General features: G+C 51.7%; 11 protein-coding genes across 11 annotated transcripts; 7 read left to right on the forward strand and 4 right to left on the reverse strand.

The window, feature by feature from the left end:
* Window positions 1–128: 128 nt before the first annotated feature.
* BJX67DRAFT_373015 (lipid-binding SYLF domain-containing protein) lies at window positions 129–2,205 on the forward strand (the record flags this gene model as incomplete). The annotated part of the gene is made up of 2 exons (XM_071031329.1): window positions 129–1,885; window positions 2,181–2,205. 2 exons carry the CDS (start codon window positions 129–131, stop codon window positions 2,203–2,205), a joined length of 1,782 nt encoding a protein of 593 aa, XP_070884601.1.
* Window positions 2,206–2,921: 716 nt separating this feature from the next.
* cp1 (putative carboxypeptidase S1) lies at window positions 2,922–5,725 on the forward strand. Its single transcript, XM_071029516.1, has 2 exons — window positions 2,922–3,210; window positions 3,312–5,725. The coding sequence occupies exons 1-2, from the start codon at window positions 2,980–2,982 to the stop codon at window positions 5,100–5,102; spliced, it is 2,022 nt and encodes a 673-aa protein (XP_070884602.1). The 5' UTR covers window positions 2,922–2,979; the 3' UTR covers window positions 5,103–5,725.
* On the forward strand, window positions 5,726–7,634 carry BJX67DRAFT_357643 (putative DnaJ domain protein Psi). Its single transcript, XM_071029517.1, has 3 exons — window positions 5,726–6,120; window positions 6,187–6,854; window positions 6,912–7,634. The coding sequence occupies exons 1-3, from the start codon at window positions 5,973–5,975 to the stop codon at window positions 7,209–7,211; spliced, it is 1,116 nt and encodes a 371-aa protein (XP_070884603.1). The 5' UTR covers window positions 5,726–5,972; the 3' UTR covers window positions 7,212–7,634.
* Window positions 7,635–7,691: 57 nt separating this feature from the next.
* On the forward strand, window positions 7,692–9,674 carry BJX67DRAFT_373018 (uncharacterized protein; the record flags this gene model as incomplete). The annotated part of the gene is made up of 5 exons (XM_071031330.1): window positions 7,692–7,841; window positions 7,967–8,151; window positions 8,257–8,320; window positions 8,394–8,787; window positions 8,860–9,674. 5 exons carry the CDS (start codon window positions 7,692–7,694, stop codon window positions 9,672–9,674), a joined length of 1,608 nt encoding a protein of 535 aa, XP_070884604.1.
* On the reverse strand, window positions 9,612–11,764 carry BJX67DRAFT_168723 (putative C6 transcription factor). The gene is made up of 2 exons (XM_071025062.1): window positions 9,753–11,764; window positions 9,612–9,689 (listed from the first exon to the last, which is right to left on the reverse strand). Exon 1 carries the CDS (start codon window positions 11,546–11,548, stop codon window positions 9,821–9,823), a length of 1,728 nt encoding a protein of 575 aa, XP_070884605.1. The 5' UTR covers window positions 11,549–11,764; the 3' UTR covers window positions 9,612–9,689; window positions 9,753–9,820.
* On the reverse strand, window positions 11,639–12,984 carry BJX67DRAFT_168647 (uncharacterized protein). The gene is made up of 2 exons (XM_071025061.1): window positions 12,034–12,984; window positions 11,639–11,974 (listed from the first exon to the last, which is right to left on the reverse strand). The coding sequence occupies exons 1-2, from the start codon at window positions 12,575–12,577 to the stop codon at window positions 11,730–11,732; spliced, it is 789 nt and encodes a 262-aa protein (XP_070884606.1). The 5' UTR covers window positions 12,578–12,984; the 3' UTR covers window positions 11,639–11,729.
* A 119-nt stretch (window positions 12,985–13,103) lies between these two features.
* cpa1 (carbamoyl-phosphate synthase (glutamine-hydrolyzing) CPA1) lies at window positions 13,104–15,009 on the forward strand. The gene is made up of 2 exons (XM_071029518.1): window positions 13,104–13,352; window positions 13,418–15,009. Exon 2 carries the CDS (start codon window positions 13,528–13,530, stop codon window positions 14,887–14,889), a length of 1,362 nt encoding a protein of 453 aa, XP_070884607.1. The 5' UTR covers window positions 13,104–13,352; window positions 13,418–13,527; the 3' UTR covers window positions 14,890–15,009.
* A 23-nt stretch (window positions 15,010–15,032) lies between these two features.
* BJX67DRAFT_168645 (putative GTP binding protein (Gtp1)) lies at window positions 15,033–16,938 on the reverse strand. The gene is made up of 10 exons (XM_071025060.1): window positions 16,735–16,938; window positions 16,640–16,668; window positions 16,568–16,582; window positions 16,488–16,512; window positions 16,117–16,435; window positions 15,950–16,059; window positions 15,750–15,895; window positions 15,635–15,692; window positions 15,400–15,564; window positions 15,033–15,325 (listed from the first exon to the last, which is right to left on the reverse strand). The coding sequence occupies exons 1-10, from the start codon at window positions 16,761–16,763 to the stop codon at window positions 15,118–15,120; spliced, it is 1,104 nt and encodes a 367-aa protein (XP_070884608.1). The 5' UTR covers window positions 16,764–16,938; the 3' UTR covers window positions 15,033–15,117.
* Window positions 16,939–17,060: 122 nt separating this feature from the next.
* Window positions 17,061–18,465, forward strand: cwc2 (active spliceosome conformation promoter CWC2). Its single transcript, XM_071029519.1, has one exon. It carries the CDS (start codon window positions 17,593–17,595, stop codon window positions 18,409–18,411), a length of 819 nt encoding a protein of 272 aa, XP_070884609.1. The 5' UTR covers window positions 17,061–17,592; the 3' UTR covers window positions 18,412–18,465.
* A 42-nt stretch (window positions 18,466–18,507) lies between these two features.
* cpcC (putative protein kinase (Gcn2)) lies at window positions 18,508–23,822 on the reverse strand. Its single transcript, XM_071025066.1, has 7 exons — window positions 23,505–23,822; window positions 21,393–23,441; window positions 21,001–21,330; window positions 19,938–20,940; window positions 19,458–19,888; window positions 18,963–19,407; window positions 18,508–18,911 (listed from the first exon to the last, which is right to left on the reverse strand). The coding sequence occupies exons 1-7, from the start codon at window positions 23,721–23,723 to the stop codon at window positions 18,604–18,606; spliced, it is 4,785 nt and encodes a 1,594-aa protein (XP_070884610.1). The 5' UTR covers window positions 23,724–23,822; the 3' UTR covers window positions 18,508–18,603.
* A 163-nt stretch (window positions 23,823–23,985) lies between these two features.
* BJX67DRAFT_168809 (uncharacterized protein) lies at window positions 23,986–26,570 on the forward strand. The gene is made up of 2 exons (XM_071025065.1): window positions 23,986–24,237; window positions 24,360–26,570. Exons 1-2 carry the CDS (start codon window positions 24,198–24,200, stop codon window positions 26,465–26,467), a joined length of 2,148 nt encoding a protein of 715 aa, XP_070884611.1. The 5' UTR covers window positions 23,986–24,197; the 3' UTR covers window positions 26,468–26,570.
* Window positions 26,571–26,784: the final 214 nt, after the last annotated feature.

A 26,784-nucleotide genomic window follows, 5' to 3' on the forward strand; every position in this document is an offset into this window, starting at 1 on the left:
ATTTCAGCATTTGCTTTTATAGCCCCCGGTTCCCGTTTTCATTCCTGTGAACGAGTCCTTGCGAGTCATCCCGCCCAGGTTTCTACGAATACTGCTCTATCGAAAGCGGGAGCTGTTCAACCACTGCAATGGCTCCCTCATTCTGGGAAAGGACAAAAGGGACGTCTAAGAAAGGCTTCGACAAGGCATGGCACACCCTCGACAAACTCGGAAACCCTGTCAACAGGATGTCGAATCGGGTCGGAGCAGAGGCTTTCTGGCCCATGACTATTGACAAGGAAAGCGACAAGGCTGCTCGCATCTTACGGAGCTTCTGCAAGGATGGCTTCTACGCGAACGAAGAGCCCGATTCACGGATTGAGGAAAATGTCATCAACAAGGAGACTGGCAAGATTGATAAGCCCAAGGGCAAACAACGGGTGGTGAAGAAGATCCCCACCAAAGTCATCCAGGATGCGAAGGGCATAGCGATCTTTACCACCATGCGTACCGGTTTATGGTTGAGTGGCTCAGGTGGTAGTGGCGTGCTATTAGCCCGCATTCCAGAGACTGGTGAATGGAGTCCACCATCAGGTATCATGCTGCACACAGCTGGTATCGGATTTCTTGCTGGGATTGACATCTACGACTGTGTCGTCGTGATCAATACATATGAGGCTCTAGAGGCGTTTAAGAAGGTACGCTGTACTTTAGGCGGAGAAGTCAGTGCTTCTGCTGGTCCCGTTGGGATGGGAGGCGTGCTCGAATCCGAAGTGCACAAGAGACGGGCTCCGATCTGGACATATATGAAAAGCCGGGGCTTATATGCCGGTGTGCAGGTTGATGGTACGATCATCATTGAGCGCACGGACGAGAACGAGCGGTTTTACGGTGAACGCATCTCCGTTACTGATATCTTAGCCGGTAAAGCGAAACACCCGCCTGACTCGATCGAGCCTCTCCTCCAAACAATCAAGGCCGCACAGGGCGATACGAGCGTGAAGGAAGACCTACTCCCACCACCAGGGGAGACACCTGGGGACGTGGATCTGCAGCAACCTTCAAGCTTTGGAGTTCCAGACCCGGAGGACCCTGACCCGTTTGGAGTCAAGGCATTGGAAGCTGAGGGTCTGTTTATCCGTGAAGCCGGATCGAAATCTCGGCCCAGTCAAGATGCTTTTGAATTCAAACCAAGCCCGAGCAGCCCTATATATGCAACCTTCCAGCGCAGCCTCGAGAGCTCGCCACGTAATAGCTGGCGAGCCAGTGTCCAGAGCTATACAAGCGTAACGAGGGCAACGCAGACTGATGAGGAACTTCCAACTGCTCCGACTACGATCAGCCGCGCATCTTCACGGAGCAATAAGGACTTCGCAGAGCGCTTGGGACCAAATCCGTGGGATAATGAGGAGGCTCGGTGGGAAACAGTCATACCGGAGCACCGTGAAACTCACTCCCGTCGTCAAGACCAGGATGTGAAAGAGGATTTGATCAACGATGACGATGTTGAAGTGCACGAGGTTAGTAGCGCTAGAATTTCCAGGCGCAATAGTGTGACCAACTCAGTCTCGCCGGTTTCTATCGAGGATCCAACCATGCCAACCGAGCTCAAGCGCCAGTCTCCCACCTTTACCCGCGCTCGTCTTGTTACTATCCCCAAACGCCAACCTCCTTCACTCCCACCGCGGAATCCTTATCGAGGATCGACGTCAACCTCTACTCCAACTTCGCCAGTCCCTTATGCTTCGTCAGACGACAACCGTTCCATAACTTCAGTCTCCACACATGCGTCTACGAATGGGCTTGGTGAATCCACAGCAAACAAGAAGAAAGATCCAAGCGCAGGCACGTCTTCTACCGAATCAAACCCGACATCTGCGGGTAAAGATGACGAGTTCCACTCGCTGTCGAGCCCTCGAACGTCAATTTCAGGACCAGAGACGAATGTCAACCTTCGAGGCGACGCCACCGATTCGAGGGATGAACAGTTGAAAGCTGACATTTCCCTGGAGACTGATCAGACTGATATTCCAGCGCTCAAAACACCCAAGCACGATGACATCTTGGCCGCTACATCCCCGTCTTAAGCCTCCACACCACCACAACGTTAATCGACATTCCCCCCCCTTCTCGATACCCTCCTGTTTTTCCCCCTCCTTCTATTTTCGTCATGTGTATATGTAACCATCACATGTATTTAGCCCGGCACCACCGATTATCACATGATATTGGTGGTGACTGTCAGTCTCCACATTATTTGTTAGTTGATACCTTTGAGGACGGCGTTGGCTTTGTCCCCCTTGCTTTCAGCGTTGTGGGCGTTGACTGGTGTTGAAGGATATGCATTAGTATACTTGGGTATTGATTCGCGATCTCTTTCCGAAATTCGAACTACCCAACAACTTTCCGCTTTTCATGCAGAGGTTGGAAATACCAATCGGTTGTAGGACTTATGTGGGACATGGATTTGAAACTTCATTTCCAGATTTCCCCTCCCCCTCAGACCTCTTTAGCTCTGAATCGCCCCGGAATCGACAAGAGCTGCTGTCGGATCTGGGTATTCACGGGTAGTGAGACAGACTCCGAGGATAAACGGCGAAGCGAGGTGATCTGACGAATTGTTGCAGGGCTGTCGTACCCCCGGTAAGCTTGGAGATTTTCCGAATTAGACAATTGCTGAGACGCCTCCAGGCCGAGTGCTTGGCTGTGCTTGGCAATTGCTTACAAGCACAGGAGTAGTATTTCTGATTCTTCTTCACCACGTTGCTGCAGTCACGTGGAGTGTACAGTCCTTGAAGAGCAAGGAATGAACCAACACGAGAGGTTGCAATTGATGAGGGTCCCAGACGGCGCTAATCAGCACTAGACGGTGCTTGGTGGCTGGTGCGGCTTATCAAAGGCGTTCTCGCGTCCTCCAACCCCGTTGACTGTTGCATTTGATTGACTCTTCCCCGCCCAATCCGCAACCTTGACCCCTGTTCCGTCCTCAACGCCAAAAAAATGATAAATGATGGGGATCCTCTGGTAGAGTCCCTCACTTTCTTTTCCCTCTTCCCAAGTTGGGTCGGTTGGGTGTTGTCTCATCTCTCAATGCCCTCTCTTGTGTCTGTCTTTGGCGTTTCCGCCAGTCTGGCCAGCCTCGTTGCCTGCCAGTATTTCCCCCCAACCCCAGAAGGCGTGAAGGTGATTCATTCAAAACATAATGAGGGCGTGACAATTTCGTACAAAGAGGTATGGGACTCGGAGACTTGAAAAACAACATATACCCCCTGAATACGTCGGATCTAGATCTCCGCGTTGGATCAAACCCAAATTCTAACGTAGTACCCTAGCCCGGCATTTGTGAGACAACTCCCGGCGTGAAATCGTACTCGGGCTATGTTCATCTTCCACCGGGCACACTCAATGATCTTGGACTGGACCAGGAGTATCCGATCAACACCTTCTTTTGGTTCTTCGAGTCCCGCAATGACCCCAGGAATGCGCCACTGTCGATCTGGATGAATGGCGGTCCCGGAAGTTCTTCGATGATCGGCCTCATGCAGGAAAATGGACCATGCCTCGTCAATATGGACTCGAACTCGACGGAATTGAACCCGTGGTCATGGAACAACCACGTCAACATGCTTTACATCGACCAGCCGAATCAGGTTGGATTCAGCTACGATGTGCCTACGAACGGGACGTATGATCAAGTCACTGGTGTCCATGATGTTTCGGGATTTTCGACGGTCCCAGAGCAGAATAATACGTTCTACGTTGGTACCTTCCCCAGTCTGAATGCTTCGTCATCTGCAAATACCACCGAGAATGCCGCACGCGCTCTCTGGCATTTCGCACAGACTTGGTTCACGGAATTCCCCGCGTATAAGCCCCATGACGACAGGGTTAGCATTTGGACTGAGTCCTATGGAGGTCGTTATGGCCCATCTTTTACTGCATTCTTCCAGGAGCAGAACGAGAAGATTGCTAAGGGCACACTCGACACCCCCGGAGAGTCACACTACATCCACTTGGATACTCTCGGTATCATCAACGGCTGTGTCGATTTGCTCGTGCAAGCGGAGGGATACCCCAAGATGGCCTATAACAATACCTACGGTATAGAGGCGATCAATAAGACTGTATATGATGATGCAATTCATGCTTGGAGCAAGGCAGGTGGCTGCAAGGATTTGATCACCAGATGCCGCGAGCTTGCATCGGAGGGCGATCCTCACATGTATGGCAATAACAAGACCGTTAATGATGCCTGTCAGGAAGCGGACAGCTTCTGCAGCAACAACGTCGAGGGCCCGTACATTCTATATTCCGGCCGAGGTTACTACGACATCTCTCACTTTGACCCCGACCCTTTCCCTCCACCATACTATCTCGGTTACTTGAGCCAACCCTGGGTTCAAGAGGCACTTGGCGTCCCTATCAACTTTACTGAGTCTATTGACAGCGTTTATACCGGATTCTCAAGCACCGGTGACTACCCACGCTCCGACGTTCATGGGTACCTAGAGGATCTCGCATACGTGCTTGACTCGGGCATCAAGGTCGCTCTCGTCTACGGTGACCGCGATTACGCGTGTCCGTGGAATGGTGGCGAGGAAGTGAGTTTGCAGGTGGACTACAGCCATGCAGAGAAGTTCCGCGCAGCTGGATATGCGCCACTCCAAACCAATGCCTCGTATGTCGGCGGCAGTGTTCGCCAGTACGGAAACTTCTCCTTCACTAGGGTATTCGAGGCCGGACACGAGGTCCCTGCCTACCAGCCCGAGACAGCATATGAGATCTTTCAACGTGCAATGTTCAACCAAGACATCGCGACAGGAAAGATCTCAACTGCAGAGGATAGCACCTACACCACCGACGGCCCCTCTTCAACGTGGAATATCACGAATACCGTCCCCGATAGTCCGGCGCCCACTTGCTACATCCTTTCGCTGAATTCTTACTGTACCGATGAGCAGATCGAAAGTGTAGTTAATGGGACTGCTTTGATTAAGGATTATATCCTCGTGGACGATGACAGTCAAACGCATTCCGATCCCGACCGCCCGAGCATCGGTTCTACCATTCCACGGTTTCGTCTAATAACTTACTTCTTTTTCTTCCTTTGTTTGGCTTTTTAGAGGAATTACCTCGTTTGCCGACCATAAGGAAATTCACCAATTCAACTACCAAAGCGTGCAAGAAGGGGTGGCCTTCGGGACTCCGGTGACTTTTGTCCTTCTTCAACTAGAGCTCTAATCGAACTTCAAGAGTTGAATACGTATATAGATAGATGTCGATAGCACCTCATTGTATCTACTCAATTGGAGTGAGAAGAGAAGACCATGGGCAAGAGGATCCCGTTAGACTTAGTCGTAATAGGAAACCCAAAAGAAGCCCCGGCCCCAGACCGAGCGTAGGGCGCTTTCAGGCACTTCAGGCAGCTCTCGCCTCGAAAGTTGTTTCCCAAGCGCGCCCAATGCCAGCAGTCAAGAGCAATTTTTCCACCAAGTTCACACTCTTGATCGCGATCCGCGTGCGTGGATCCTATCTTTGACGCTTAAAGGTGATTGTCGACATCTCGAGCGACAACGGCATTCTTGAGAGAAGCTTCTCGAACCTTCGGTTGGCGCTCGTGCAGACAAACGTCACACGTCACAGTTGGGGCTCTGTTAAGATCGGCCTGGCGTCACCGTCGTCTCGACACCCCATCAGCACTCTGAATATCAAACCCAGCTCTCCTTTCTGTCGTTACCTCCGCAGTGTAGGTTGATTTCATTTGAACCCGTTGTCTCCCGCGCACTGCGCCCGGGTTATACTTCCCCGCAGCCCTCTGCCGAATCTTCTACGTCATTCGAGCTGCCCCTCTCGAGCTTGAAGGGTATTGATTGTAGGTCAGCACTGCCTCTCGCAACTTCCAACATATATACTAATTGGGTTCCTCCAATTAGCGACACACAAATCTCAATCTTGGATGCGAAATCTAACCGCGTAGTCGAATAATTCTCACAATGGTGGCAGAAACAAAGTTATACGATGCTCTGGGAATCAAGCCTGATGCCTCTCAAGACGAACTCAAGAAGGCGTACCGAAAAGCTGCTTTAAAGTACCACCCAGACAAGAACAAGGACGACCCCAAAGCCGCCGAGAGGTTTAAAGGTATGTTTTCGGTAATTTATACCCCGCATTGCTGATTATATGCTGATATCCCGACCAACCCGGCAGATGTCTCGCAAGCCTACGAAGTCCTCTCCGACCCCGAGAAACGGAAAGTCTACGATCAATTCGGCCTCGAATATCTCCTCCGCGGCGGTCCTCCACCAACAGCTGGCGGCGCTGGCGCCGGACCTAACCCCTTCGCAGGTGGTATGCCCGGTGGTTTTTCGTTCGAAGGTATGCCTAGCGGTGGCCGCACTTTCCACTTCGAATCTGGACCCGGTCGGGGTACCGGCGGATTCCGATTCAGCTCCGCGGACGACATTTTCCGGAATTTCGCCAAGGCCAGCGGGGGAATGGGCGGGCTCGATGATGACGATCTCTTCTCCATGTTAGGTGGTGGTCTTGGTCGTGGCGGGGGCGGGGGTGGTGCCCGATACCGCAGCAGTCGCGGGCCTAGTGGGTTCCAGCAACAGCCTCAGCGGGCGCCTACACCAGAGCCGACCGTGATCGAGAAACAATTACCATTGACGCTGGAGGAGTTCATGAATGGTTGCACGAAAAAGGTGACGGTTAAGAGCAAGACGTTTGATGCAAGTGGGAAGCGTACTGTCCAGGATGTGACGTTGGAAGCAAATATCAAGCCAGGTTTGCGGACTGGTTCGAAGATCAAGTATAGGGGGGTCGGCGATCAGGAAGAAGGTGGCCGGCAGGACGTCCATCTTATCGTGACTGAGGTAAGCCTCCAACACTATCTTCCTAGGTATTGTTACAGCAGTGCTAACGACGTATAGAAAGAGCACCCCACCTACAAGCGACACGGAGATGACCTCATCACAACCGTCGACATCACTCTCAAAGAGGCGCTCACAGAATGGGAGCGTATTGTCCGTACAATCGACGGAAAATCAATTCGGGTCAAGAGCAGAACCGCCGTGACACAGCCCGGTCACGAAGAAAAATTCCCGGGACTCGGCATGACAATCTCGAAGAAGCCAAGCGAGCGAGGAAACCTCATCGTCCGCGCCAACGTCAAATTCCCTGATACACTGTCTCCCAGTGCGAAGGAAGTCCTGAAGGATATACTCCCATAAAGGCGCCAAAATCCCTCCCATGATCCTTTGAGGTCACACTTTTTTCTATCTCGATCTGGATATACTGCATCGTTGTCGGCGTTTCATTGGAGTGAGCAACAGCAGGGTTCTGTCTTGGTTTTCGACTTTCATTTGATAATGATGAGTTTATGGTGTTCAACGCATATTTAAGATTCCGGTACAACTAAAGAAAAGTTACACATCCTCGATAGCTCTCCTCCGGTAACAACTTTACTTTTATCATGTAGGTAGGACTAGAATACCACATTTAAAGCTCGCGGTCTGTACTTGACTACGCCAAAACAGCTCCAATGCAAGCCCTTATCTTATCGGTGACATCACACTAACCCAAAAGGGAACCGCCAGCTCTCCCCTTCGTGCGGAGAACAACAGCACCTCCGTCCATCTTCCTTTCGAACCCCCTCCCTCCTTCCAAATCCCACATAGGCAAACAAACTCACAGAGTGGAGAAGGACGGCAATGCGGACACGAATAACCTACATCCAAAAACCACAGGCCCCCTTCGACCCGTCCCAAGCAACCCTCACCCCGTCCGCCCTCGCAATCCACAACCTCGACGCAGCCCGCGAGGAACGCGTGACGCTAGGATTCGATGAGCTTCCTGGGGAGGTATGGTTTTCTCCCTCCCTCCCTATCGGTTTCCTTGCCTCGCGCGTGTGTCTTGTCTCTTGTTTTTTTTATTCCTTTCGCTGATGATTGGCCGGCCGATCATGGGGTCCGGTTGGCGGGAATAGCTCTGGCAAGTCCTGAAACAATGCCACCAGATCCATGTGCGGTGGGCGCGGCGCGAGGGGTATGAAGCCGTCTCGCCGTTTTCGAGTCGTGTGAGCCCCGGGTTACATGTGTTTTTCTCGCCGGTTGCTGGTGTTGCTTCTGGTGGAGCTACGGACGGAGGTGCGGGCGGGAGGGTGAGTTCGATGTGAGTTTTGCCGGATTTCTCCGCCGCTATATATACCGATGGGGGGTGGTGAGGGGCTTGGTTTTACCCTGTGTGGATTTTTGGTAATCTGATGTTGATGGATAGGGAGTCGGTGTGTACATTGTTGAAGAAGGTGTTTGATTCCCGTTTGGGATGTGAGAATGTTGAGGTGTGTTCTTGTTTTCTACACTCTGGTCCTATTTAGTTTTACGGGTTGTGCTGGGTTGTGCTAATGGGTCTAGAAATCATTTATTACGCCGCCCATCCTCTCGACTCGCTTCGCTTCGACGGCCGCGTATCAGTTCTACGAACTACTACCCTCCCTCGAGAACCTAGTTACGTATTTACAGCAGAAGCATTGCGAGCGGGACAATGAGGAGTGTCATCGTCGTGCGGAGTTAATTCTCTCCGCCGATTCCATCGATATTAATTACGATAGTGTATCGCATGCGTTGACAATGTCGGGGTATTGGTCGAAGTCTCCGACTCCAGAAGGGTGGACTGAAACAATTCAGAAATATGAGGGTGCAACCGGTAAGGTGGAGGTTGGGCTACTCGGGGCCGAGGCGGCAAACGAGCCAGAGGAGATCAAGATGGGTGGCTTGTTGGCCGATGTTGGGTCGGATACGGAGTTGAGTATGTCCATCGCTAGACTTGTTTCCGTGGCTGATCACAGGCGGACTGAAGTGACTGATTCGCAAAATTTAGAACCTACTCTGTTTTCGTTTCCATCGCGGCATCATCCTCTTCTTGACGAGGCCGAGTACTCAGTCTCATTTTCGCCTCCCACCGGCTTGCATCCTACGATGACTATTTCGATGGCTCGGGAGGCGCTGAAGGAGCCCCCCGGGGGCCCCGAAGTAGCGTGCGCGCTCCACGCCTATCTAACCCTACCGTCATCGTTATTCGGCGACAAGTACCAACTCTCTACCACGGACGACTTATTTCTCAAATCTCATAACCTAGTTGCTCTCCGGGCGGTGGCTGGCGAGACTGACCTCGAGGCCCCAGATTGGTTTGTATCCCGTTGGGGTTCGAGCTGGCTCCTAGAGCTAGACACTCCATTGGATTCCGACCAAGGTTCAGAGGACTGGAATGTCACAATCCCGCTCCATTTGCGATACCTGCATCCGTCAGCATCAGGGTATCGCTCGGTCTCGATACCCTGGCCTGTGGTCTTTTGGGCATGTACTGCGGAAGATGGCACAAAAATGGGGATGAACCCATTTGATCGGGTGAACTTGGGATGGGAGGGGCTTTTTGGCCCTCGTACCATGTTCTACCAGCTGCACCCTTCACCTCTCAACGAGAATAATGTCCTCGTGGAGGAACTGAAAGTACCTGTCCTCACGGTCAAGGAGAACAGCGGTATCTTCCAGAGTAAGGTCATTGAGTTAGGTACTGTGGCCGTCATAGTTCTTGGCTTCCTGTGGGTACTGTGGAAGCTGGCCTTGGTGGTGCGGTCCTCAGGGATTAGACCCCAAGAGAGACAAGGAACTGGCAAGCGGGATAAAGCCGAGTAGACCCCGCGTAAGCCCCTTATAGTGTCTGTAGTTTAGCGTTCATTAGTATACCTTGGATAGATGTCATGTATCACATACCTATGGCCGGCTGGACGAGGCATGGATCCCTCATGGAACTTTTGAATCGGAAGGGGTCACCATGAAACTCATAGTCCTTCCATATCAAAATCCCGCAGACTGGGTATGTCAACAAGGATATCACTCAGCCAGGAGAATCCTGGGTAATCCATAAGAGTGTGGTCGGATTGCACAGTTGGTTCCCTAATCTGCGTCTCATCGGGGATCGAGACGGACGGGTTGAACTGCAAAACATCCTTGAGTGTTCGCATATCTTCCTCCTTCCGACGCTGGTGCATCACAGTCATGAGGTAAGCGGTCGTATACGCTTCACGCATAACTTCAGTGTCATATGCAGATGCCACTTCATGTAGCGTTCGCATGGCGTCGCGTAGCATGGCCAGCGAAGCACGATTATCGATGGCCAACAATGTGCACACAACTTGAAAGGGAACATTCGCGATCTGATGCCAGGGGGAGCTGATGGCGACCAGCTCAGAAGCGGCTTTGAGACCCTTGCCCGACAGCGCGAGGACGCGGTCAAGAACGTCTCCCGAGATTATGGAGTTGAGGGCACGGAGGCGGCGGTAAATGCAGAGCATAAGGTTACATTGCACGAGGATGAGATGGGGCTGAATGTAAATGATGTCGAGGACATCTGCAAGTGCAGATTCAAGGTTTGAGATGTCCTGGGCTTCGTTCGGGTCCAGACTCTCGGATATGGGTAACAGGTTGAAGATGTCAGCCGTCGTGGTGGTTGCGAAGCCATTTGTGGTTGGTCGTGGACTGGGAGCGAGAGAGGTTGCACCCTGTAGGACAACGCGGGAACGGCCGAGCTCAAAGGAGATCCAAACGTTAAGATGGCGGGCCATGGCGAATAGTCGCCGGCGAGTCTCTGGATTGCAGGACTCTGCGGTTGTTGCTCGGTCGAGAGCAATGTTAGACGATGGCTCAATGTGCATACCTGTAGACTCAATGAGATGCATGAGAGAGCAGCTGGCCATCCATGCCGCATGCGCCGTGGTTGTCATGCGCAAGTACGCGACCCGCAGGACCCAGCCAGTCACAATGTCAACTGGAGACAGCGGTTCAGACTGTAAGCTCTGCTCAAGGATCGACCTGGCGGACTCGATAAGCTGTAGCTCAGTTGCTGTGGCCCGTCGGCGTGAGAAGAGGTATCCGAACGCAGCGACGCCGCAGAGAACCGCGTCGTAGGGTCCGAAGCCCAAAGATTCCGATGTTGCGGCTAGCCATCTCCTGCTCACCTGGCGTAGGAGAGTATCTCGGTCAATGAAAGGATAGCAAGGGTCGACCTTGTCAAAGAAGATGCTGGCGAGCGACCGCATTTCATCTTGGGAGATGATGTCCACGACAGATCGCGGTTTCACGGATGCCAGCGCCTTCGTCCATTCGGGAATTGGATACCGGGCCCCTACGTTCCAACCGAAGAGGTGCAGTTTCGGTGCACCAGCTACATCATTTTTGGGGTTCAGTCGTCGAGCAAATGCGGCGCCCGAGTTTGCTTCGAGGGCTTTCAGCAAGAGGCCGGCCAAGGCGGCTGGATTCGCTTGTTGATCCTGTTGTTGCCGCTTTGAAGCGATATCGTTCTGCACAGTGGCTGGACTTAGCAGCGAGGTCACCGCCGACTGCGACTGAAAGTGCCGAATATCCTTCTTCTTGCGAGAGAGCAAGTCATAGTGACAGTCGGCGCCGAATTGCGCGCAAGTTGTACAGGGCTGGTCGCCTGAGCACTTGCGTTTGCGGGACTGGCAGGAGGTGCAGGCGATTCTGGATCGCTTCCTGTTCTGCTCAGCCATGACCCGAAATTGGCTTGTTTAGATCATATAGAATAGGATTGAAAGATGATCAGCAATTGAAGAAGTATGAAAGCCACAGAGAAGTACATGATTTAGTCCTGAGGTCTCCGAGAGAAGCTCGTGGATTGGCCGTCACGTGTCTAGGAATCAGCTGCCCCAGCGGACGTGAAGTGGGTGGAGTCTACAAATCCTCATATTTCCGACCGTCGGGATAGCCCATGAGCTTCTTCAACTCCTCCAAGTCAGGCATCCCAGCAGGTCCAGGCATGTACTGCAAATTCTCCCGGAACGATGTGGCATTCCACCACAGCTCGTTCTTATGCAGCGCTTCCATGATTCGGCCTTGATCTATAAAAGTCCGGATCTCCACCATCTGGCCTTCATGCCATCTCGTCACCCAGACATTGACCACCTGGAACGCGTCGCCTGACTTCAGTTTAGCTTAAATTTGGTGCGAAGCCGGTAGAACGAGGGGATTGCGATACCTGAATTCATCAACCCCTTGAACTGCACCTCCTGGACAGACCACCGACTGTTACAGCCACCATGGATCGCCTGTGGGTGAACCTCGAACTTCTCTGGGTGGTCCGAGAAGCACATTGAGACTCTACGAAGCGCGTTCACATAGAAATGCAGCAAGTCATGGTAATGCCCGGCAATTGGGTGGTGGCCCATGACGTGGAAGTTGACGTCCTTATGGATATACGTGAAGAGCTTTCCCATGTCCTTCTCTAGGACCTTGAAGACATCATATATATACATCTGAGTGACATACTGGCAGTCGGTCGACGGGTTGTCGAATCGAAAACCCTCTCTATCGGGGTCAGGAGGGTTATCGATGACCCCGTTGCCGTTGCATCGGCCATCGGGGTCGACTATCCCAGATCCATCACAGCCAGGGTCTTCTAGAGGCAATTGAGATTTGATGGAGGGCTGATAGCTTGTCCACAGAGGCAAGACAGCGTAGCTGAGGGTGCTAATCGGTATGACGCAGGCTACCACGGCCCGTAAGAAGTATTTCGGGATCATTGGAAACAAGACGAAACCGAGTAGACTAGTATCTCAGGGAACGAGTGTAGTTAACTTTGTAACTGCCTCAATCGTTTTTATATATACACGAGCTTGAAATCCCCGAGCCTCGACGGAATATACCGAAACGATGCTTGTGTAACTGGATTTGGGACTGTGACGGCACTCAAAGGCGCCGGGGAGGGCGAAAAGAGCCGATATCTGAGTCTTCTCTTCTCTTCCTCAAATCTACAGCCCTTTGGCCTTTGTTTCATCCGGTTGGCTGTGATGTCACAACCACTGGTCGAATCATAAGGCATTGGCCTCACCCCATGTCTTCAATTCGAAAATAACCTTCCCATGGGCTGACCTTGATAAATCCTCCATTGTGCCAAAATATTCCCAGAACAAAGATATGAACGGCCCCACTCAGCGCCCATTGAACAAAAGGGCGTCTCTCGCCCTTTGACGCCTCCGATAACGCGACGAGAAACGCGACTCTACACGAGCGATGATTGGCTGAGCCTGCAGAAGTCGGTGAGGTGAGGTCGTATCACGTGATGAACGACCGGGCCGAGACTCGCACTGCAAAATTCTTAACCTTTAAAATTGGATTCCCTCCACTGCTCCCCTCCTGACTCACTTCCTCTCCCCAGTCTCAACTGTCCTGACACACAACATCCAATTCATGTCGATCTAAAAATCTCTTCAATCAATCTTCTTCTATATCAGTTTCAGTAACTGGTAGTACACAGTCGCGTTCATGCGTTTGTCACCCTCCACCTTCACTTCTCAGGTATGTTTCACCAGTCCATTCTCGTGACGTCTGCTCCTCGAGTCAACCATACTAATCTTTCACAGGACTACATCTCGGATCACCTCTGGAAAGCCTCCGGAAGTCACTGAACCCACCCTAGCCCACCGTCTAAATTCCATTCTCTTTTCATATCTCCACTCCACTCAATTCCAATATGATGTTCGCTCGATTCGTCAAGACGGTCCCCGCCAGGGCTCCAGCCTTTTCATCGCCCATGGGCTCTGCTTTCCAGGCTCGCTTCATGGCTACTGTTCGCTCCCAGAAGCCCCTTGAGCGTGCAACCTTCACGATCCGAGATGGTCCTATCTTCCACGGAAAATCTTTCGGTGCTCGTACTAACATCTCCGGAGAGGCTGTCTTCACCACCTCCTTGGTTGGATACCCTGAATCCTTGACTGATCCCTCCTACCGCGGTCAGATATTGGTATTCACCCAGCCTTTAATTGGTAACTACGGCGTTCCATCTACTGAGAGGGACCCCCATGGTCTTCTCAAGTATTTTGAATCACCCAACCTCCAGGCCGCTGGTGTTGTTGTGGCCGACGTTGCAGAACAGTATTCTCACTGGACTGCCGTCGAGAGCCTCGGTGAATGGTGCGTCCGTGAGGGTGTCCCCGCAATCTCTGGTGTCGACACCCGTGCTATCGTCACCTACCTCCGTGAGCAGGGTTCTTCTCTTGCTCGTATCACGGTTGGCGAGGAGTACGATGCCGACCAGGACGAAGCTTTCACAGACCCCGAGCAGATCCATCTTGTTCGCCAGGTCAGCACCAAGTCTCCCTTCCACGTGAGTGCTGCCGATCATCAGTGTCACGTTGCTGTTCTGGACTGCGGAGTCAAGGAGAACATCCTTCGCAGTCTTGTCGGCCGCGGGGCTAGCGTCACTGTGTTCCCCTTTGACTACCCTATTCACAAGGTGGCTCACCATTTTGACGGTGTCTTCATCTCCAACGGCCCCGGTGACCCTACCCACTGCCAGGAGACCACTTATCACCTTCGTCGCCTGATGGAGACCTCACAGGTTCCCATCTTTGGTATTTGCTTGGGCCACCAACTTCTGGCTCTGGCTGCTGGCGCTCGCACCATCAAGTTAAAGTACGGTAACCGTGCCCACAACATTCCTGCTCTCGACTTAACTACTGGTCGCTGCCACATCACTAGCCAAAACCACGGTTACGCCGTGGACGCTTCCACGTTGCCTTCCGACTGGAAACCTTACTTTGTGAACCTGAACGACTCCAGTAACGAGGGTATGATCCATAAGTCTCGCCCCATCTTCAGTACTCAGTTTCACCCAGAGGCTAAGGGTGGTCCTCTTGACTCTTCCTACCTATTCGACATCTACCTCGACAGCGTGAAGAAGTACAAGAACAGCCAGCTGGCTTTCCACCCCAGCCGAGAAACTGCACCCAGCCCTCTCTTGGTTGATCTGCTGCCCAAGGAGCGCGTCGACGTTGCTCCTACCACTGGTATGCAAAACGCCGCCGCCACCGCTACCGTCGCCGCCGCTGCGTAAGGCAATCCTTGGAACTGTTTGTGCGGAGTTTGGTTAATGGCTTGGGTCTAATATGTGTTTTGGTCATGTTCATTTTTCGGTTTCACGTATATAGTAAATAAATGAACAAATTGTCTCGTACCCTGCACCTCTATCCTCGTAAGAGGGTCTTTTAGATCGAGAAACCGATGCAAGCCGTGTTTGATTTGTTTTTCTAAACCAATGCCTTGATATTGTTCCCTGACACCACTATTTCGCTACAATTGAAACCACATCCTCATCAGCGACCACATGCCCTAACCCAACCCGTTGCGGAATATGTCTCGCACTCGCTCCCCAGACCAATGCATACTTGAACGTCTCCTTTAGCGTCCGATGTATCTGGTCACAAACATCCTCAATCGTCGAATTATTCCGCACAATCAATGCCTCGCTGAAATCAGGTTCCACGCCTTTTCTGTTGGGTTGTTAGCCACGCCGTTCCACGAGAGCGCATAGCTGAAGGTGGTGCAGAGGTAGATAGGCACAGACCGTTTCGTATATACTCGCATCAAACGCAGTTCCTTCCAAATGCGATCTACGACGTCCTGCACGGCGAGGTCGAGTTCGCAGCTCATGACGGCTGTGTGTGGTTCACGGGCGAGCTGGTCTAGGAATTCGATGCTGACGCTGTCGACTTTGTTGTAGACGTAGAGGCTATCACCCTTCCATTAACCGTTGCACTCCCTTACCTCCCGGCAGTGGGAGGTGGATCGGAGGAGCTTACCAAGGGATATATTTTCTGTGGTCCTTCATGATTACGTCGATGAAGTCGTCGATTGTAGCTGGGCTGTGTGTTAATATGATACAGCTCTCGAGTAGAACCTAGATGGGAAATGTACCGTTCTCATCTCGGACGAGGACTTCGCAGTTGAGCATTTTGTAGTCTCGGAGGACGTTGTAGATGATCTTTTCGTCGAGGTATTTTGGTGGTGTCTGGAAGGTGATTTTCATTCCTCCTGCTTTCTTCGCTTTTAGGTAGATATTTCTGTTGTATTCTTAGCTACCCATCCAAGAAGCCGTGGTGGTTAGGGACACTTACGGCGGCTCTTTGTTTAGACGGATGCCAACAGCATCTAGTTCCGCCTCGAGTAGCGCACGTTGCTCCGCCTTCTTAGTGGCGTCGAGTACCATCAAGATCAAGTCACTTGTCTGACAGCTTATCAATTCGGGCGTTTCTATGCCGCGCTAGAAGGACACAGAGCATACCTTAGCAGCAGAGATGACTTGCCTCCCTCTCCCCTTCCCCTCGGACGCACCCTCGATGATACCAGGAAGATCAAGGATCTGGATCTCAGCACCCCCATACTCAAGAACGCCAGGGATAGCGGTAAGAGTGGTAAAAGAGTAAGCGGCAGCTTCACTCTTCGTCTTCGTGATCTTGCTCAGGAACGTCGATTTACCGACGGACGGGAACCCGACTAATGCCACACGGGCATCACCGCTCTTGCTGACATCGAAACCTGATCCTCCACCGCCCGCGCTGCCCGTGGGTTCGAGTAGTTGGGCTCTTAACCGGGCGAGTTTTCTATACTAAGTTAGCTAATGATTACAGTGAATTGGGAGGTAGCGGTGCATGCCCTTTTAGAAGGCCCAAGTGATATTCTGGTGCTTGTTAGAATGCTTGATCTTCTTAGATTCGTGAAAGCTTTGCCCACACCTGTTGCCTTGTTCTCTGTTATCGAGTTAGCTGCGGGATCCTATCAAAACTCCGATGTAAAGGCGTTCTTACTCTGCGTCCTGCGCATCTCATCTTCGATCCTGCCGAATTGGTGAGCATCTTGGCTTCGCTATCAATGCTCGACGTGCGAAACTTTAGAGACGTACTCCTTGATCTTCTCCGTAATGTTCACCATCTTGCCGCTTGGAAAGCCCCGCGGACTCGAATATCGAGTCCAACAAATCCGACGCGATTTTTGGTGCGGGCAGCGCTATTAGAAAATTTACAAGAGACCGGTAATAAGGCTAAAGCACAAATAAATGAAAAATAACACGAAAGAAGACGGTCTTTCAACTGAATCTGCTTAATTCTTCGGCGGCATCTCCGCAGCCTCAAATTCGTCGCGATGCCAAGGCTTATCAGTGGCTTATATAATCGGAGATATCCACACTTCGGTCCCCCATTCAACCTCCGGCCGGTGACATTTTTTCCCTCCATTACAGACATACACTTCATCCCTCGAAGACAGCCGTTCCAAATGGCAGAAGCAACAGCCCTTGAGACGCCCCCGGCAGCAGAACCCACAGACACCCCCGACCAAAACGATGCCGACCAAGTGCCGACACCAAATGACGACAATGCGCTCGTCCAGCAACAATCCGATGAGACAGCTCTAGCAGTTGCCGCCACCGACGCGGACGGCACACAAAAGAAGACAAAAAAGATCATCAGGCGAAAGCGGCGACCCGCACGGCCACAAGTCGACCCCGCGACACTCAAGTCCGAACCGCCACCGCAGACGGGAACCGTCTTTAACATCTGGTATAACAAGTGGTCTGGAGGCGATAGGGAGGACAAGTATCTCTCGAAGACTGCAGCAGTGTCGCGGTGTAATATCTCCAAGGATAGCGGGTATACGCGCGCGGATAAAGTGCCAGGGTCTTATTTTTGTTTGTTTTTTGCTCGAGGGGTAAGTTTCGTCCTTGTTTTTTAAGTCAAAATTGTTCGAGTCCAGCTAACTAACTATGCAATGGGTACAGGTTTGCCCAAAGGGTTATGAATGCGAATATCTCCACCGCCTACCGACCCTGCATGACCTCTTTAATCCCAACGTGGACTGCTTTGGTAGAGATAAATTCAGCGACTACAGAGACGACATGGGCGGCGTGGGATCCTTCATGCGCCAAAACCGGACGCTCTACGTCGGCCGTATCCACGTAACGGACGACATTGAAGAAGTCGTCGCGCGACACTTTGCGGAATGGGGGCAGGTTGATCGGATTCGAGTACTCACATCACGAGGCGTCGCCTTCGTCACGTATACGAATGAAGCAAATGCGCAATTCGCGAAGGAGGCTATGGCGCATCAGAGTCTGGACCATAGTGAGATTTTGAATGTGCGGTGGGCGACTGTGGATCCGAACCCGTTGGCGCAGAAGAGGGAGGCGAGGAGGTTGGAAGAGCAGGCAGCTGAGGCTGTGAGGAGGGCCTTGCCTGCGGAGTTTGTGGCGGAGTTGGAAGGGAGAGATCCCGAGGCTAGAAAGAGGAAGAAGATTGAGGGCAGCTACGGGTTGCAGGGCTATGAGCCACCGGACGAGGTGTGGTTTGCGCGTACGAAGGAATTAGAGAATGCTGGGGGCTCGAGGGAGCTTGAGGCTCCGGATCAACCGCTCATGATCGAGCCTGCCTCTACGGATAAGAACGAAACTATGAGCAGTGGGATATTCTCGAGCTCCACTGTTGCCGCGTTGAGAGGATTGACTGGTGGTAATGTGACGACCAAACAGGCGCCACAGACTTCTGGCCCTCTGGTTGGCTATGGGAGTGACGATGAGAGTGACTAGTCATTACGAGCCGCGATATTTATTTAGGTGTATAATATCAAAGATACCTGACTGCGTTTGTGGGATTCCCTTTCATTCTGAATCGAATTGAGTATATTTGGAGAGGAGATGCTGGGAGCCAGGAAAGGGCTTCGATAACTACGTAATACATTCCAGATTTCACATAGGATATCACGTCTTCTGTCGTTATTCTTATCGATCATTCCCGCTCCCTAGATCGTAGTTGATACAGGACCCCGTCCGGAAGTTGTAGATGAAAGCGTTACCGAAGCGCTCTGCGCCTTCTGCTCGGCTTTCATTTGCAAGGTCGGAAAGAAGTTCATGGACTTGGTTCAGGTATTTCCGTTCAGTGAGAGGCGCGTTTTGTACCACGGTGCGCCAGCTGTCTGGATCGGAAAGGCGAGTGTCCCTTATGGCTTCGAGCAAATCGTCTCGGGTGTCGATGGCGGCGATTGGGCCATCCAAAGCCTTTTCAACCACCTCCCGTGACCGCAGAAGAGCTGGTCCGACCGTTAGTCGGATGGTATAACTATTACGGGTCTCACACATACCTGATTCGACAATATTCCTTCGGTTCGTTTTCTTGCTTCTATGTTGTGAGACGAGAATACGAACGCCATTTGCTCGCTCGTTGGCCGCCGCACTCGGTTCAGACTGGCTCGCCAGCCGGGAATATCGCGAGTTATCCGGCGCCCCCTCACGTAGATTGCGAGCACGTATCTCGTTTCGAAGCCAGGTGATGATCTCGGTATGCCGAACATCGAACTCTTCCTTCGGATCAAGGCACCTTACTTTGAAGCCCCGCTCTTTGCTGTCCTGCTTTGCAATCACAATCCAGCTATGGTTATGCTCCTTGTACTTGGCGAGAAGCTCCTCAAGGGAGGATGCATCCACCGCTAATTCTGCGCTGATATCATTTGCCCACAGGTCCTGGGTCAATTTGACACCCATCTCGCGTAGGACTGTCGGATCAAAGCTAGCGACAAGTACGTCACACTGGAAAACGGTTAGCGACAGCAGCAGTAGTTGCCTTTGCATGAACTTGCCCTTCTTGTCCTCCAGAAAGCTCCGACTTCGGTTTCGGGGTGCTTTGAAGAGGCCCGTGTCGGTGTTTGGAGGTAGTCAATCATGGCAGAGCTAAGAGTATCCCAGCTCAGATTGAATCCTACAGCATGGGTTTGGGAGCGGCTTGCCACAACTGTTGGGCGGAACTCTTGGACTAGCGAGTCATACCGGCCGCCCGCTGCAAATACCTCGCGTCGCTTGCTATCAAATATACACTGGAATAGAATGCTGCCTCTGAAGAACTTATCGTTTAGGCTTCCTAGTGGATTGAAGTAAATTTTTCGTTTCACCTCGAAGCCCTGCAGATAGGCTACTAGCGAGTTGATTCTGGCAAAAATCGGCGTTAGTCGTTCGGCGAACTCGGTGCCTTCCATGATGGCCCGCAGCCGTTTCTGCGTTTGTTTTGGCGTATCTATTCGATGTTAGCAGGAAGACTCATAAGAAAGCAATCGCAATCATACCCCTAAAATCGAACCTGGCAAGTTCGTCTAACGAGGTGGAGGCAACGCCAATAGCCGGGGAGCGAAGCTCCCTGCGGATCCTTTGCATGGGCCATTTCCCGACATTCAGCTTGCTCATTACCTCCTTAACTAAGGGAATTTGAGGTGTAGTTATGCGGCAGAAGTCCATGATGAGCTGCAGAAGGTCCGAATGATTGATTAGGAAACACATCGGACTGGCTCTCAAGGGTGGGAATTCTTCAATGATTTCGTCGAGCACCTTAATCACCTCCGCTTCTTTCAAGGCCAGATCAAGCGTGTTATGAGACACAATATCGAAGTCCACCTCTTTATGGATCCTGGGCTCGGCGCCGAGTGGCGTATCCCGATAGACGGTACCGATAGTGAAGGTCTTTTCTAGCGAAGAGTCTTGTCGAGGAATTGCACGCGCGTTTGGAAGCGTTAAATCAAATGGTAGCTGAAGCACATTTCCAGAGGCGTCAAGTAGCCTAACAGCGCCGCTTTCGTAGTGCTGAGATTTAGGGAACAGCATTTGTCTCGTAGTCTCTACTGCGCCGTGCCTGCGGAATATCGATGTAAGCCGTTCTTTGATCAACCCATGCAAGAGGAGCTGGTTCGGCCCTGGAGCTTTATGCGAATTCATATCCCAGGCGATGTCTTCAAATTTCTTTGGAGACTGGGAGAATATCGCTGAAAGGATTTTCTTGTAGTCTGGAGAGCTCGGGTCGGAAAGCAGATGCATGATTGCGCGTCTAAAGGTTTCTTCTTCGACCTGAAGCGGAATTTGTCCGCTATGCAGTAATTCCGAAGCAGATGGTCGTTCGGCTGGAGTATGGCGAAGAAGGGATTCAATAATCTTACCCTGAATGGTTTTTTCAGGGGTATTGAATGTAGCAGGAAGGCTATGGTGTCTTTCCCTTATCTCTCGCAGGGTCTGATCGCGTTCCATATTCGTCGGCAGTGCATGACACATTTCGAAGAAGATTACCCCCATAGAATACATCTGTTGCACTTAGCGATCAAACAAGAACGCATAATGGGAGAAAGGTTCCTATGCACTTACGTCGACCTTCTCATTATAGTGTCCTGTAAAACCGGATTTCATTTCCGGAGCTACATAATAGGTAGTGCCGAGGCTTCGAGTAAGATTGCCCGCGAAATCCGCAGTGGCCGACGAGCGTACAGCCGTGGTGAATTGGCCGCTGGTGGCTAAGCCAAAATCACCAATTCGGGGGTTGTTGGCCGCGTCGATGAAAATATTGTCGGGTTTCAGATCACGGTGGATGATGCCATGTCCGTGAATATGGGTCAATCCGTCAAGGATCTGGCGGAATAGACGCCACGACCTATCGACATCATCATATAAACCGTTCTTTATAAGGTCCCGGAGCGTCTTCAAAAGTCAGTTAGTGTACGGAGATGATATAATTATGGGGTGCTTCAGGGTCAACTCACATGCTTTTCGCAGTACTCCATTTGGATGTAAAGCGTGGTGAGCACAGGCCGACCTTGAGAGCCCGATCTCACTCGACCAAGTTCCTTGCCTGTGCCACTCTCTGTGCCAAACGTTTCCGGCGTCTCGCCTTCCTCCCTGGTAGATATCGTTCCGCAGTCCTCATCACTATCTGCAGCAAACTCTATGTTCGGGTAACCGCTTGAACTAATGAAGTCAAGACCTCCTGTAGTGCTGAATTCAAGCTCCTGGGAGTGAGTAGTACTGACAATGGAATTTCCGTCTGTGAAGGAGATGGCCTCTTCGTTTGCTTGATCGTAGTCTTCCTCAAGCCAAGCGGTATAATAGCGAACCACATATGGATGATTCAGTCGCGACAAGAGCATAATTTCTGACAGTGTATCTTTCAATGCAGTAGCAGACTTATGTGAAATTTTTTTGATGGCATAGAAACGACCGTCTAGTTTGTTCCGCGCCTTCACAACCTCCCCAAACCCACCCTTCCCCAAGCGTCCGGCCTCGTCGAAATCCTGATTATATCGAGAGAATGCAGGGGACCCGCCGCTCATGGATTCAAGGCGTGGACGCCTCGGGAGCGACATAGAGCCTGAGACACCCGTACGCACAATCAAAGGGCTATCGACGCGAAAGAACTCTGAAGGTTGCAACTGAAAAGCCGTGGGCCGCCTCTTCGGGTTGGGTCTGAAGAATTCTTGGAGTAAATCTTGCAAAGAAGGAGACAAGTCAAGAGCATTCATCAGAGCATTGGCCGAAGTGTAGCGCTGGAGCACATCTTTTCCGAACCCCATCTGAAGGAAGACTATTCCAAGGTCCCATACATCTGTCTTCATGGTTGGAGAGGAGCTCTCTTGTGTTAGCTCTGGAGGAAGCCAGAACGGCGATTTGGACGTTGTTAAAGGCCGTTTGCTTCGACCCGAGTCGGGTAATGATTCTTCGATGCTGGAAAGAAGCTTCACTACTGTGCTGCCTGTAGGGTTCCTAAATAGCAGAACACGACCACAATGGATATCTCCATGAACAAACCCATTCCGGTGATAGTACTCGAGGGCTTCCAGAAGTTGAATGGTCCAGCTACGAAGCATTTCGACCGGGACAGTCCCGACCATATCCAGGAATTCGGAGAGAGGTCCTTTGTTTGCATACTCAACGAGTGTAAAAACGGTCCAAGTGGTGTCTTGGGAAGGGTCAGGTGGTCTGAGAATCTTGAACCCGACGAAATCCACGAGATTCTGGTGTCGGAGCCTTTTCAGACTTTCAAGCTTGTCTTCGCTAGAGCGCATTTTTTCACGGAAAGGTAAAGCATCGTCCCTTTTCTCATCGATCGATAGCTCCCTCAAGACTAAGGGAGGGGCACATGGTCGGTTCTCTGTAACTACCGGCCTCACCAGAAATGTACTCACGCCGGGGACGCTTTTGAGGAGGGATTTTCCAAATACTGCTCGGAACACGATTGGCCCCTCATCTGCGTCGTTCACGACCAACGGTGGATCAAATGTGATGGCGCCTTTCACACTGGCCACACCTTCGACATCCCCGGCTGTTTCCAATCCAGATGTCCTGCTCTTCCGTCGCGATAGTCGAGCCTTAGTTGTGCGCTCTCTCATCGTTTCCTCCAGTAATTGCTGAAGTTCTTGTTCCTCCTTCGCCGTAGCCGCTTGTTGCCTTCGAAGCTCCTCCTCTCGCGCGCGTTCGGCTCGTCGGGTCGCCGCTGCCTCTTGCACCATCCGCTCTTCTTCCAAGCTGGGCAGGTCTTGGTCTTGAGCCTGAGCTTGTGCCGCATCTTCAAGGACGTCCTGTATTAAGACGCCGAGCTCATATATCATTTCTGAGCCCAAGAGCGTATTCGGTTTATTCCGTATAATATCCCGGACTCTGGATTGGGCTCCTTGACGAAGATCGTCCAAATTCTCCACCGTGATATTCGGGCATGTCTTCGGATAAGTGGTCGGTAACGCAACAAGCAATTTCAAGTGAACATCAGGGTTGGATGAGGCCCGCAGATGGAGCCTGAACGAAACTTCTGATGATTGCTAATTGACTTGTTAGAGCAGCACCAAGATATTTGATGGGGTTACTGCAAGGTAGCGGCTTACATGCCAGACCGAAGGCCTATGTTGCACCTCTTCGAAATCGTCCCCATAGATCGATCGAAGAGCTTCAACCTCATTCTGGTGTATTTCTTGGTAATTAGTACGTCCTACTGGCGGTGGTGTAATCGGGGCAGCTTCGGGAAAAATGTGCTTCTTCTTCTCCGCCCTGGGAGAGGCGTTTTTGGGGGCATTGCTGGCGGTCTTCTTGTGATTGTGAGGCATAGCGGGGCTTTGGGCGGTGAGGTTGGAGCTCGAAATAGACACCGATTGAGCTGATGGCCTTTGCCACAAAAAGCAGTGACAAAGATGCAGCCGAAGCTGCAGCCCTCTATATCTCGGGACTAAACATATCTAGGACTGAAAGAAAAACAATACGGGGCAGGAGCTGGGTGGGAAAGCGTACTTTCAACACCAACTGGGCATGTCTAAAGAGGGGAAGAGAAAAAGAGCGGTCGATGGAACTGCCACGCCAATCAATGATGGCGTCCCCTGCAGCTCCCTCGCTCCGTTATTTTTCCGCCACACCGCCCGGCAGTACAAGGGGCTGGCTGGTCGGAGAGTAAACAAAGCACATCTGTCCACGTCAATCCAGCATCCTCCTTCCCCGCTCTGTCATGCCTCTATCGCCGATGGTGGCCCGATATGATGCATGAATTGCGGGCTCGGATTTCTGAATAGGTTTGCACTGCAGAAATCATGCTGGGGTGGATTGGTGGCCAGAACGACCATCCCGCAGGTGTGTGCTCCATACTGTTTACCCCCCCCCCTGGCACCTCCCGTGAGCATCCAGCACGGTAGAACTATGTCATATAAAGGCAATCGTGCGCTGACTTATTTGATTTTGGTGTCCCCCATCAGATGAATCTAAAATCATGGAGCCCCCAGAAACTCCTGCGCCCATGTTCGCACTCCGCGCGTTCCAGAGCGCTCTGTTTGGAACGCCGAAGGCTGATGAAGAGGATAATACGAATTCTCACATGAGGTCAAAAGAGAAAGCCCATGGTCGTCAGACGAGTCAGGAGAGTAATATACAGAAACCCGCTGCTCAGGATGCGGACACTAAAAAAACGACCAAGCCGGAACTCGATCTCGCTACGACCGCGATAACGTCGCCGACAAAAAGCATACTTATGACCCCCGGAACTGCGTCAGCCCGACGAAAAACCGTCTCATTTGGAGATAGCGTTGTTGACAATGAGCGCAAGCGCGAGGACGCTTCGACCAAAACCGTTAAAACCCCGGTAACCGTGTCGGGAAATATTAGCAGCCAATGGACAACAGGCTCATTAGAAGGGAGGCGAAGCCGACTTACTCAAACACTAATGGACTCGCGCGAGAAGCCCTCCAGAGCTTCTGAAAAGTCTTCTCAAAAACTCCCTGAAGGTCGCTCCTCAGAAACGGATTCAAAGCCGGCTAGCGCACCAGGAGACGGTAACGAAGATACAATAAACATGAATGAACCACGCTCCCGGTCTGGCAAATATTGGAAGGCGGAATTTGATAGTTATAGGACGAAGACCGCGTTGGAAATCAAAAGACTCATCCAGTATCGCTCTGCGGCCAAAACATACGCTAAAAAGAAGGACGAAGAGGCCTACCGCTTAGCTGCAAAATTAAAGGAGGAAGAACTGAAGGTCGAAGAGATGGAGCGCCATGTAACGCAACTTGCTTCCACCATGGTCGCAGAGAATACGCGCGCCGACAAAGAGCAACTCGTCCAAGACCTTACAAAGCAGACGGCTCTGGCACTGCAGTACAAACACAAAGTAAGTTTGCTGCGCAAAGCCTTAGAGCAGCATGGCGTTGTTGGCAACGAAGTCGACGATATTGCAGGGAACCCGGAGGTCATCCTCACTTCTAAGGGGTCATCTGAAATGTTACAAAAGACACAGCAGGCGCTGGCTCAGGCGAATGCAAGGATCGAGGAGATGAAGCAGCAGCATCCGGAATTCGAGAGGCTCAGAGGACTTGCCCTCAGCTCCGAGCAAAAAGCGTCGGACCTCGAGAAGGAAAACGCCATGCTCAAGCATACGCTCTCCCGCGTCAAGCAGGAAACCTCCAAGTACGAGGATCGACGTAAGGAAAGGGAGACGAAGCTGAGGCAACGAGAGGCTAAGCTGGAGACGCGTATTCGAGAGTACCGCGAGCGTCTAAAAGCCACCTCCCAGCAGCATCGCGAGCAGGAACAAGACTTGCAAATGTCCTTCGATCAAGAGCGCCGCCAGATGCTGGAGCAAATTGACGTGCTGAGGACAAAAGTACATGCTCTCGAGGTTACAACAGAGATCGGAACGAGAGCCCGCGAGTCCGATGGCCATCAGGACCTCCGTGGGGTACAGGTATACGACTTCGGCGACTCCAGCCCTCAAAATGAAACCGCCGATGAAACAGAGGAAATAGATCAACCCCCAAGTCCAAGTCCGCGTGGCAAGGAGCGCCGCTTATACGGTGCAAATAATGACCTAGCAGATACAGATTTCACAAGGGCAATGAAGGAGATGGGAATCGAGGATATCGATGAAAAGTTCAACAATCTAGGCATTTCCCCTCTGAAAGCATTTAGAGTTCCTCGTTACCGACAAGACATCGATATCTTACCGTCTTCGCCCCCTGAGGTCCCGACAACTGAAAATGGCACTTGGTCTGGTGCAAACAACCGACGCCCTCATGCGACCGCATCCCTTCCCAGCCGTCGACTCCATCTAGACGATAACCATCAGCTCCGCACGGATCGTCTTCGATCGCGGCGATCGGCTACGAAATACAGTCTTGACGCCTTATCGGCGCTTCCCGATAAATACCTCCTCGACCAACCTAAAAGGAGACAAACTCTCACCACTGCGCAGCGAGAGTCATTGCCAATGGAGCGGAAACTTGCCGCCCAGGCACGGCTCAAACGGAAGGGCGAGACCCGTAAGGGTCTTGAAGAAGGCAAGGAGAATATACGGACTGCTGTGAAGAACTGATTTCCTCGCCCCCTCTTTTAATAATCTTTTCTCATTAGACATGTTGGGAGTCGGTCGTGCTAATTTGCCTGAATGAGTTTGGATACCTTCATCCTTTGGCGTGATTTGGTGGACGTGATGAATTTTTATACCCTCGTCGGACTCATCCATACTCAGAGAAGTTGAGGTACCACTTTTCTTTCTACAGTATCTACGACGTTCCAGAATGACTAGTATCGAGCATTTCTGTCCGGCCCCGCACCGAGTTCCATTATCGGAACATATCTCGTCTAGATATATCACCCATCTCTTGTGTTACCAACATTACTTCCCACCAA

The sequence above is a fragment of the Aspergillus lucknowensis genome (assembly GCF_044049455.1).
Source record: "Aspergillus lucknowensis strain CBS 449.75 chromosome Unknown BJX67scaffold_30, whole genome shotgun sequence".
NCBI lineage: Eukaryota > Fungi > Ascomycota > Eurotiomycetes > Eurotiales > Aspergillaceae > Aspergillus > Aspergillus lucknowensis.